The 12,176-nt window shown below is 44.9% G+C and overlaps 1 protein-coding gene and 1 long non-coding RNA gene across 2 annotated transcripts in view; one reads left to right on the forward strand and one right to left on the reverse strand.

Annotated features, from left to right (window-relative positions):
* LOC103307217 (uncharacterized) overlaps window positions 1–12,176 on the forward strand; it is a 112,894-nt gene that overhangs the window by 65,775 nt on the left and 34,943 nt on the right. The gene's annotated exons all lie outside the window — the stretch shown is intronic.
* LOC101938916 (monocyte chemotactic protein 1B) lies at window positions 1,022–6,254 on the reverse strand. Its single transcript, XM_005294537.5, is given in 4 exon segments — window positions 1,022–2,063; window positions 2,860–2,977; window positions 6,074–6,098; window positions 6,100–6,254. Coding segments are annotated over 4 exon segments (351 nt in total). The 5' UTR covers window positions 6,145–6,254; the 3' UTR covers window positions 1,022–1,900.

Genomic DNA, 12,176 nt, shown 5'->3' on the forward strand with positions numbered 1-12,176 from the left:
TGTTCGTTATCTATTCTTATACCTTTCTTTCCTCTTTGAGAGTGATCTCGAGCTGGGGTTCAGGCAACAGCAAGTTTGTTGGGATGGGAACCTCCAGCTGTTCCTTTGCCAAGATGTATATTTCTCACTCACACCCTTCTTCCTTCCAAAGAATGGCCACTTAACCAGGTGCTGGTCCACTTGATCTCATTGAAACCTGGCTAGGGTGTTCGATAGCCTTTCCATCTGTGAGGATCTGGTGTGTGGGTGTTCCTCAGAATTGTAACATGTCTCAGTAGTACCATGCAACAGAAGCTTATATCTTTACATACAATATTGCCACACATATTTCAACATGGCAATAATGTTCCGCAGATTATGAGTTTTTTCAAATGATACCTCACAAGGCATACTTTGTAGAAAACATATCATAGTCTTGTAAAAAGTGTGAATATGGGAGTACAGACTATCAAACCAGTTCTGAAGGCAGTGCTGCTACCAGCATCAGTGGAGAAATAAGGGTGGCATGGTATGGTATTCCCACCCTTACTTCTCTGCTGCTGCTGGCAGTGGCGCTGCCTTCAGAGCTGGGCACCCAGCCAGCAGCCACCCACTCTCGACTCTGCCTTCAGAACTGGATGGTAAGAGAGCAGCGACAGAAGTAAGGGTGGCGTATTGCTGTGGGTAAAATGTCCACAATACTTTTTTCCCCACCTCCCTGAACACATTCCTTCCCCGAGTTTGAGAACAGTGACACAGAATGAGAGGCTGGGGAGGAATACTTCCTGCAGTGTTAACTAGAAGAGCGAATTGAAGAGCTGGAGTGATGTGAACTCATCTATACAATATAGGGATACACAGTAAATGAAAGCTTGGATGCAAATTCCATCTATCTACTGTTAGCTATTGAAGGTGGCAGCAGATGTTTCTGGAAAAGTTATTTCTCCTAGGCTGACAATAAAATCATGGATTTGTGCTATAACCTCCATACCCCCACTGTGTGATCTTCATGCGGGTCACATACAAGCAGACACACATACCATTTGACCATAGATTTGCAAGAATTTTATTAATTTACAGAAAAACAGAGACACCACAGTTATTAGAATCCATTCATTTCTAAAATGTAAAGCCCCTTGGACATGGCTCTCCACTACCTGGAGAATAAGAGATTGGTACATAGGATTGGCATCAAGCGCGGTCTCCTACCTCCAGCCATGGCTTACACATGATGCTTCAGAGGAATGCAAAGGAAAAAATAAAGCAACTGATTCAGATCCATCTCATACCAGTGTAAATAAGGAGTAACTTCACAGAAGTCAGTGAGCTAGATCCTCCACGGGTGTAAATCTGCATCAAGTTACACTCTAGACTGATCATCACTTATACTGGGAGAGGACCTGTCCCAATGAATTTGCATTGTTGCAAAGTGGGAGGAGAATTAGACCCAATACATCTAGCTAATTCCCTCCTGAATCTTGCAGTTATCAGATGATGCCCTGGAGCATACAGGTTGTTTACTTATAGCTTATATAGTTATTAATTACCATAAAATTATCCAGACTCTTTTTAAAGTCCAGCCCCAGTGTCTGACACCAACCTCCTTCACCTGTATCAAACCCTCTATGAAGTAGTTTCACCCACATCCTTGTCCTTTGTAACTATAAAAGTTCATCCAGGTGGAGGGGGGAAGGGGGGGTGCCTACACACGGTAATAAATAATTATTAATGAACATTTCAGAAAATAAACCTGAAAACAGTGCGGAAAAGTCCAGCTATAAATGGAATGATTCTCAGTCAGCTCTGCCCTAATGATGAATGGATTCTGATGTGCCCATGTTAGTTCAGAGATTTTATTTCCAATTAACAACTAGAAGAAGTACAAGCAGTTGCTGAGGATTGGGCTGGTGCATCCATTTAGTTAATTGCCTTTGGGCTTGGGCTTGGGCTTGGGCTTGGGTTTGGACACGGGCTTGTTGTTGGGTCTTCTGCGGACAGGTCCTTTATCCAGGAATTTTATGGCATCCTGCACCCATTTGAGATCAGGCTGCACGCAGATCTTGATGCCTCGTTTGGTGATGAACCTGCAGGGGAAGAAAAGGAAAGCCAGGCTGCCATTAAAATTCTTGTCTCCAAACCAAGGTCTTGTGTGCATATTTCTATTCTATGGCCTATGTGGTGTGGTACAACGGTTTTGTCTGCAGGCATTTGGGATAGTTGCATCACTAAAGAGTCACAAAGCCAGCAATGAGCTGGTTCTGCTGTATGGTATGGACATCAACTCTACATACATGGCATGTGTGTGTGTGTTTATATATATCGTGTATTCATAAACGTACAGAGGCATATACTGTATAGCCAGAAATTTCAAAAGAGCTAAGCACCTGGCATATTGAGTTGGCCCTTTATTTATCCCACAAGAACCAAAATTAAATAGATGCTCATGAGATTGAAGGACCGGTCACATCCTCTAGAAGGAGGGATAATCACACTTCGCTGTTCTGTACATTTCCTTCACACAGCTCAGCGCAATGCACCTCATTGCCAATTGACAGCACCGTTTGCTATTCCCCAGCATGCCACTCGAAACAGCTCTTGTTCTTTGTGAGATTTCCTCCTAATTTCTTGATCAAAAAGGTTTGTCTGTTCAATCAAAATTGTGGATGCTCCTCTGAACAGCACAAATCCTCCAGACCTTTTGAGGTTCATCCACTAACAGTTACTACCTGCTAGAAATGAAAGAATGCTCTTCAGTAGTATGTTTTGGTCAGATTGACGACCCTCATGCTTGCTGTGATTCAGTTCTACCCCTGCCCTTTCTCTCCTGATAGCAGCAGCATGTGTCTCTAGATTAGTTTGAAGAGTGGTCGAGATACTTACATCACAGCTTTTACTGGTATGTGCTGTGTCTCATATTTAACAAGTCGTCTGATGTCCAGCTCCTGCGTGGACAGGTCTACACAGGCGCTTTTGGGCGCGATTTGACTTGCAACACTTCCTACAGGGGAAAAAAATAGATGGTAAGCTAATGCTAAATGAACAGTCATTCTTTACACTAAGTGGAAATTATTGCGTGTTAAATTACAATTGAAATATCTATAGATGTATGTACTGGGATCCATTTCCTAAGTATGCTTCTTTCATAGGAGCTATACAACCAAACTCCTGATCATCTGAGATCATTAAAAAGCCAAGGCAATTGTAAGAGTAAATGTCTTGGCCAAATTCCAGTGTGGATAGTAATTACATTCTGCCTTCCTAAATTGCCTCTGCACTTTCAGTTGGGTCCATTGCTCTTCACTTTCTGTCCTAAACTGTCATGTAGCAGTGCTTCGCTATCAAAGAGCTGCTGGGTTCCCAGAGACAGCTTCATTTCAGTTGAAGCGTTCTGTGTACATAAAGTATCTAAAGCATTGGGGATCTTTTGGGATGTAAGGTTCTGGATGAATATGCGATACGTTAATTAAAAGTGGGAATGTGAGCAAGTGTGTGCCTGTCAAACAGCGTCACTCGGAAATAGAAGGGTATCACATGCTTCAACCAGGTGTGTCCATGTAATAATACTAAGAGTTGGTGCTTGTGTAGCACCTTTCCTGGGAGAATCTCAACATACATTACAAAGAAAGATCAATATTATCCCTGTTTTAGAGGTGAAGAAACTGGGGCACTCTGATTTAGGGTATCCAACTTGAGACATCCTGGGCCTGATTTTCAGAGGTGTGGAGTACCCAGAAAGTCATGGAAGCACCCAAAAACCCAGGCAACCAGCAAAAGTGGCCACTTTTGAAAAAGTAGGCGTAAGAAGCAGAGTGGGATTAGAATTTGGGGACTCTGAATTACAATCCTCAAATGTGGCCAGTAGATTTACTGCCTGCCCATGTGGGATTATTTCCACCCTCTCACACCTGGCTCTAAAGAATATTCCCTATACAAGCAGAGCTTCTCTTAGCAGTTTGGAAGAGGTCTGAGTAGATATCCGCTTTTATGGTGCAAAGATGTGTGCCTATAACTCCCCTCTCTGCCCATTTCTTATCACTGCCCTTTCTGATCCCTCTTATGCTGCTCACATCCCTCTCCGCTTTCCTCTCCGCCTCCCACATACTTATGTGACTCCATTCTTTTCTTCTGCCTCCTGCTGCCTTCTGTTTTCCTCTTCACTTCATTTCTCTCCCCACTTTGCTGCTGCTGCCTTCCCCTCCATTCCCTGGGGCTCTTACTCTCCTTCCCAGCAAAATCTTTGTCTCCCTCTGTTCCCTTTAACCAAAATTTTTTTTTAAATCAAACCCACTTGGAGGACAATTAACTACCGTGAAAAAAAAAATCAAATACTTCAGTTTGCCTCTTTCCTCCCCCTTCCTATTCATCTGCCTTTGGAAAGTTCCATATCTTCTGCCCAATTGGGTCACATCCACAGAATCACTTCTAACGGGGCTACCACCTGAGACTTTTGATCTCTGCCCTATCTCCCCATATATTGCCTGATATGCATGGTCCTTCTACAGAAAGTTTCAACTACATTTTATGGCAAATTATCCTGCCAGGGACACAGGGTTGGAACAGCAACAACAAACACACACTACAGGGATGAGCCCTCTGGATGTCTAGTGCTGATTATTTTGTGTTTGTGTGGGAGGGTCTGTGTTTTGGGTTTGTGGAATTTTGTGAAGATACTTTTTTTATATTCATCATTGTGTATTCTTGTGGTTCTGCCTGAACTGGGTATGACTGTGGTTGTGCATGTGGTTTTTTTGTTCTTGTTGCATGCATCTGTTTATGTGTATTTGTATATGTGCTTGTGTATGTGCGGATGAGCTTTTGCAACAAGTGTGGTCTATTACAAGTGTCATGGTGTATTAATTGTCATGATTAATAGGAAAAAGATCTAAGTGTCACTGTGGACAGTTAATTTAAAAGACCAATGTGAAGCTGTGCTCATAAAAACAAAACAAGTATGTAAACCTTATTAAGAAAGAAATAGCAAATAAGACTAAAAATATCATGATTTCATTGTATCAGTGAATGGTGTGATGTAGTCTTGAATGCTGTCTTCACTTCTAGCCACCCCACCTCAAAAAGGATTTAGCACAAATACACAAGGATTTCACAGAAAGTCAATGAAAATTACTAGAGTCTTGGGAAGATTTCCATACAGGGAGAGACTAAAAAGACCAGGACTATATAGATCAGAGAGGAGACAAATAAGGAGTGACATGATAAATATAAGAGTTGCCATCCTGGGTCAGACCATGGTCCATCTTGCCCAGTATCCAGTCTCTGACAGAGGCCATACCAGAGCTTCAGGAAGAGAGTACAGAATAGCACAATTATAGAGTGATCCACCCCCATCTTCCACTCCCAGCTTTTGGTAGTCAGAAGTTTTGGGTTGCCCCAAGCATGGGATTGCGTCCCTGACAATGTTGGCTAATAGCCATTGATGGACCTATCCGTAGAGCCCTGTGCGGATACAAAATTTGTATCTGTATCCGATCCGCAAAAATGATCCACAGATATCCGCACCCGCAGATACGAATATCCACAGATTTGCAGGGCTCTACCCATCCTCCATGAACTTATCCAGTTCTTTTTTGAACCAGCTATAATAAGACAAAGGTATATACAATAATGAACAGACTGTAGAAAATGAATTGGGAGCTCTCCGTTTTCATAACATTAAAAGAAGGGCACGACCAACAAAATTAAAAGGCAACATCCTTGAAACTGCCTGAAAGACATGCTTTTTATAAAATGCATAATCAACCTGTGAAACTCATTACCACAATGTATCAGTAAGATCAAAAAAGGTTTAGACATTTATTATGGATAATAAGAGCATCCATCGATGCTTTAGTTAAGCTCAAAGGTTTCCCAGGGATATAAATCCTCTTGGGCATAAACCAACCACCAGTTGATAGGGGTTAGGAAGAAACTTCTCCTATGGGCAAGTTATTCCATAACTGTTCACTATCAGTTTTCTCACTCCTTCCTCCTACATATCGGGTACTGGTCACTGCCTGAGACAGGGCACTGGATTGGATGGACCACGGGGTTGATATAGTATGGCTATTACCAAGTTCCTGAAGAGTTAAACACTTACCTCTCACGGTGCTCACAGCAAAGAGGGCCGAGCCAGAAAATGACCAGGATGTCTGTTGCGTGGAGTTTCATTGTTGATGGCTTCCTTGGAATACCAGAGGAGAAAATGATAATTGGAGCCCCTTTCACTGAGCTTTTATATATCTTGCAATGGTCAGCTCACTTCCTACACCCAATGAAAGGGGCGTCATGGTGGGTGTGAGCAGAGACGGAAATTTTGAGACGCAATCAGTACTTTTTTTTAAAGGTGCAGAAAAACTCCTCTTCCCTTGCTAGACCCCTGTTAAGGCTTTTTCCTGCCACAAACTGAGCTGTGGTTGCCTCTTGCTGACACTTTGCAAGCATGTCTTATTTTAGGCTGAAAAAAAGTCACCTTTCTGCAGTGGAAACCAGTAATGTTCCTGTCCTTTGATATCTAGGCTGTGAGCATACCAAGCTAAAACCCACCACAGAGGCAAAGAGTGACGGCGCAGAGCTAGGTCACTCCTGGACCACTTAAAGGGAAACATGAGTTACAAGAGGGGAGGCTTTGCTAATGGAAACAGGAATCAATTGGATTGTCCTTAGCAGCTGTACGTCAGAGGTGGCTGTGACATTACCCTGGGTACAATCTGGACTGATGGACAGCTGCGTCCCCTCAATTTTCCAACCTGCGATGCCTTTTACACTGCTTCACTGTGAAAGCAACCATTCCTAGTCTGCACACCAGTGACGTATTAACTCACAGGCCCATAGGCCTCGTGCCCAGTGCCCCTGGCCAATTTGGGGGCCCCCACAGGAGTACCAGAACCTGTGTAGAAGTGAGGGGGGCCATCAGCACTGGAACTGTGGTCCTGCCCTACTACTCCTCTTCCCCTGGGGCCCTGTCCCCAGCCAGGCCAGGAGCCAGAGCCAGGCTGTAGTAAGAGCCACCCAGGGAGCCCAAGCCACTGTGGGGAGCCCCGGACTCTACACCTAGGCAGGGGGCCAGGATGCCCAAAAGCATCCTGGCCCATATCCCCTGGCCCATATCCCCGCCCCCTGGGGTGCACCACCCAGGGCAGCTGTAGGGGCCGAGGCTCCCCCACTGAGGCCCAGGCTCCCTAGGTGGCTCTTACCACAGCCCGGCTCCAGCTTCTGGCCTGGCCGGGGCCATGGCCTCGGGGGAAGATGAGAAGCAGGGGCTCCCCTGCCACTTCTGTGCTGCGCTTGCCTGAGGCTATTATGCCCATGTTAAAAAGTGGGTGGGCATGGCCCCCCTTACCCCTCTCCAATTCTGGCACCCCCTGGGCCCCTGGGGTGTGTGAGGCCCAAATGTTCTTTGTGCCAGGGCCCCAGTAAATTTTAATGTACCCTCTGTTGCTCACGCACAGCCTCCAGCATGTAAATCACTCCCAGCGTTTTTGTATGAGTGCTATAACCATTAGCCAGCCAGCCATGAATTACACTACAGGGCAACTCCAGCCAATGCCCAGTCCCAGACTTTCCCCCAGAAGTGTGTGTCTTGTGCTGTCCAGCACCTTCCTGGACAATGCAAGCTCATATAAAGTCCGTCATTTCATTAATAGAAAATGATATGCACAAATCCTGTTATCCCAAATGAAGTTTCCCAAACATTTCAATCCAAACACATTGGTTTAGATAAAACAATAAAACAAGTTTATTAACTACCGAAAGATAGATTTTAAGTGATTACAAGTAATGACGCATAAGAGTCAGAATTGGTTACAAAGAAAATAAAAGGTAAAATGCAAAGAATATCTAATTTAACAAGCTAAATGAATTCAAAGCAAAGGTTTCTGACACAACATGCTATAGCAGTCTTACTGGCTGGAATCCTTTCAGCTCAGGACCCCTCCCCCAATTCAGTGTTAATTTCCTTGTCCCTCAGGTGTTGTTGATGCCATGGGCAGAGGGAAAGGGAGAGTGTTTGGGGGCATCTGTTCCCCTTTCTTATAGTGCTCTTCTTCTTGGAAAATCATTTCCAGCTGAGGTTCAGGAGACAGAAGATCTGTGGGGATAGGAACCTCCAGCTGTTTCTTTGCCAAAAATGTAGATTTCTCACTCATACCCTTTTTCCTGCCAAAGAATGGCCACTTAACCAGATGATAGTTGATTTTGTTGACACCTGGCTGAGGTGTCAGTTTGCCTTTTGTCTTTGAGGAACTGGTTTGTGCCTGCTTTTTTAAATTTGGAACATGTCTCAGTAATGTTATAGAGTAGAATATTATAACTTTACATACAATGTTGCCACAAAGATTTTACCAGGACAATAATGATCAGCAAATTATGAGTTTTCAAATGGTACCTCACAAGGCACACTTTATACAAAATCTATTATAGTTTTGTAAAAAGGAGTGAACGTAGGGATACAGACTGTCACAGTGTCTCTTAAAGCTATGGCAGGTTTAGTAATAGGGAGATATTCTCTGCCCATTCTGTGTAGTGGATCTTGTTAAAGCTATTTTGCTCTCCCCCTTACATGCACAGGCCCCACGCTGACATCCCTAGGCATAGGCGCCGACTTTCCCCTCTTTTCCCTGGGTGTTTGACCCCCTTCTGCTCTGGCCCCGCCCCCAATCCACCCCCTCCATGAGGCCCTGCCCCTGCCCCGCCTCTTCCCATCCCTTCCCCACCCCCATTCCAACCCCTTCTCCATAGTTCCTGCCCCAACTCCACCCCCTCCCTGCCCCATTCCAACTCCTTCCCCAAATCCCTGCCCCCCCACTCTTCCCCGCCTCCTCCCCTGTGCGCTCATGTTCCCGCTCCTCCCCCCACCCCCGGAGCTTGCTAATGACACCAAACAGCTGTTTGGTGGTGGCCAGGCGGGAAAAGCTCCGAGGTAGGTGGAGGAGCGGGGATGCGGTGCGCTCAGGTGGGGAGGGGAGTTTGGCTGCCGGTAGGTCCAGAGCACCCACTAATTTTTCCCTGGGGGTGCTCTAGCCCCGGAGCACCACAGAGTCGGCGCCTATGTCCCTAGGTGTTTGGGGCATGTTGACAGAAAGAGCAAACGCACAAAGGCCTAAACCTCAACTTGCAAGATACAAGTAACTCCACTAGCCTCCACATGAGTTACCCATATCCTGTGCTGGAGAATCTGGCAAACAGGCTCTAGTCTAAACTTGCAGGGAGTGGGTCCTGTTTTGGCAGAAGCAGTTTCTAATTTGGTTTCCTCATGGTTGTGTCAGACATTATCAGGTTTCTCACTCCTTCACACAACGCACAGTCAACCTGTGGAACTCATTGCCAGGGGATGTTGTGAAGGCCAAAACTGTAACAGGGTTTTAAAAAGACTTAGATAAGTTAATGGAGCAAAGGTCCATCCATGGCTATTATCCAAGATGGTCAGGGATGCATCCCCATGCTTCGGGTGTCCTGAACTCTGACTGCCAGAATCTGGAAGTAGACAATAGGGGGTGGACCATTCGATAATTGCCCTGTTCTGTTCATTCCCTCTAAAGCACCTGGCATTGTCCACTGTCGGAAGACAAGATACCTGGCTATTGGGCTGACCCAGTATGTCCGTTCTTATGTTGAATATGGCCCGAGGAATAGCAATAGCTGCACTCAGCCACATTCCCTCCTTTACCAGAGATGGCAGAAGCAGAAGTGAACAGCGTTAGGCCAAAGTGGTTTTAAAGAGTTTTAGGAATAATTTCTGTCATGGTTCCTGTAGGTATAAACAAGGGAGCTCAAAAGACCTTCCATGTGGGGTCAGAGAGGAGAATCTCTAATCTCTCATAGGCCTAGTCCACAGTAGGAGTAGAATCAAAGTTCATTGCAACTATATTTAAACACAGTGTTGATAACAGGGATCTAACTATGGTTTCCAAGAGCACTGGGGACAAAGACATTTTTATATTAGATCCTTGTTAAAGCAGAGTATTACTGCCACGTGCGGGGCAGTCTCCATGGTCTTCTCTCCACTACAGTTGCATCTATTTTACAGTCCCTCATTTGCAACATTGCTCCACACTAACCGTTTGGTTTTTGTAGACATTCTACAGCCATGCGTTGGAACCTAGGCTGCTCCGATGGAAGGAAATGGTCATCTGTCCAGTTCACATTCATTAGCACCTTCATTTGTAGCCTCAGCAAAGAGGTCCAAGATTGTGCTAGCTATGGAGATTGAGCTATGCCCTGAGGGCCCCAGATGCACTAGACACTTTTTCTCAAAATCCCCTCCCCCTATTTCTAAAACTCCCCCATTGGTAGCCATGGTGATAACACTGGCATAGACAGGCTGCTAGCAGCAACTGAAGCATCTCCCTTCCTGGTGGTAGGAGACTGAGGCACACAGAGATTAAATAACTCACATAAAAAGTTTGTGACAGACCTCGGTTCTGTACCCAGCTCTCCTGAGTCCCAGCCCTGTGCTGCGACCACAAGACCATCCCTCCCCGCCAGATGAGACACGTGGGAGGGGCGATGGGCAGGGTCACCCCCCCACACCCACATTTGCTGCTTGGCTTGTACTGACCATGCTCACATGGACTGAGCATGCTCAGTAACACTGCTGAAGCAGGCTGCCCTCACTCTGCTCCTCCCCCCCCCCATCGGCAGGGATGGGTCACCTCTGCTCCCCGCTATAGTCTCTTACGACTAGAGGGCACATTTTTTATCTTCTGTGAATATGCGTGTTTATACTGAGTGCTGTAGGCCCAGTTCTCCTCTACCTTGTACCCAGGATAGCCATTTTCACCTGTGCAAAGGTGTGCTCTAGTAGAGTCACCAGCTGCCTCTGAAAGTGCACCAGCAGGGCATTGTGGAGCCAGCTCAGATAGATTAAGAGAACCTCCCTCCCTCAAAACCTTGACCCATTTTTAGAATCTCCCCTGAAATGAGGTTTGGAAGTCTTCCTTCTCCGCCATTGCTCATTCAGAGCCAAAGTCTCACCGCTTTTAAGGCGTAAAGCAAAATGCATCTCTTTCTGCAGACTCTTCCCTTTCAGAGGGCATTAGTATCTTCTTGGTCATCAGTCTGGGTAGCTGGTGTTCCTCAGCTGGGATCTGTTTTCAGCGGGGAGTTTCATAGGCTGATACGGGCTGCAACATAAAGCACAGATTCCCAAACAATAGTCTGTGATCTGAGGGGATCTGGTAGGACACTTGGGGTTCAATTCTGATTTACACTAAGGCCACTTTACACTGCCAGAAAGACGTAAAGGGGGCTTGGTATATAGGAGAACCAGATTTGTGGTGTTTCTTGTTTCTAGCTGCTAAGTTGCTTTAAAAAGACAGCTACAAATACACAAACTACTTTCCCTAATATTCCTTTCATATAAGCAACCAGACTGCGGAAGGCTTCTATGAAACTTTGGAAGGTCACGCAACTCAGATAGAGCTGGGTGACATTATTCAGCCAAAACTTTTTTTGGCAAAAAATGTAGATACAGAGACACCAACATTTTTCTTAATTTCAGTTTTGCTGAACTGTTCATGTGGGGGGGGGGGGGGGAGTGAGGGAGGATTTTTAAAAATCCCCCAAAGTTAACATTTTTTATTTCAACATTTTCTAAGCAACATGTCAGGATTTTTTCAATTCAAAATTTTATTGAATTTTTTTAAATAAAAAAAGTTTTTTAAAATGCTCCAGTTCAAAACAAAATGTTATGTTCAATCCGACATGGTTTTTTTTTAACTTTTCAGTTCACCAAAAATTTCTAAAATGTTTCATTTTACGTCTACTCAAATTTTTTTTTCAATTTTTCAGAACAGCCAGCAACTTGAAAGATCAGTTATTCACATAGCTTTAATCACAGTGTACTTTGAATGCTTCAGAAAATGCACTGGCATGAAGCAAAGTGACAATGTCCAGTATGTGGTACATCTACCAAAGCAAACTGGATATCCAGTAAAGTTGAGTTTAAATGAGACAACTAGCCCTGGATTTATGAACAGTCTGGCTACATTTCAAAGATCATCTTTTTACACAGACAACAGAGGTAACATTTTTGGAGCTATGTGCAAGCTTGAAAGCTTGTCTCTTTCACCAACAGAAGTTGGTCCAATAAAAGATGTTACCTCAGCCACCTTGTCTCTCTAATATCCTGGGACCATCATGGCTACCACAACACAGCATACAACAATGGGAGATATCCTCTTACACAGACATTTGGTGGACAG

Source organism: Chrysemys picta, chromosome 1, assembly GCF_011386835.1.
Source record: "Chrysemys picta bellii isolate R12L10 chromosome 1, ASM1138683v2, whole genome shotgun sequence".
NCBI lineage: Eukaryota > Metazoa > Chordata > Testudines > Emydidae > Chrysemys > Chrysemys picta.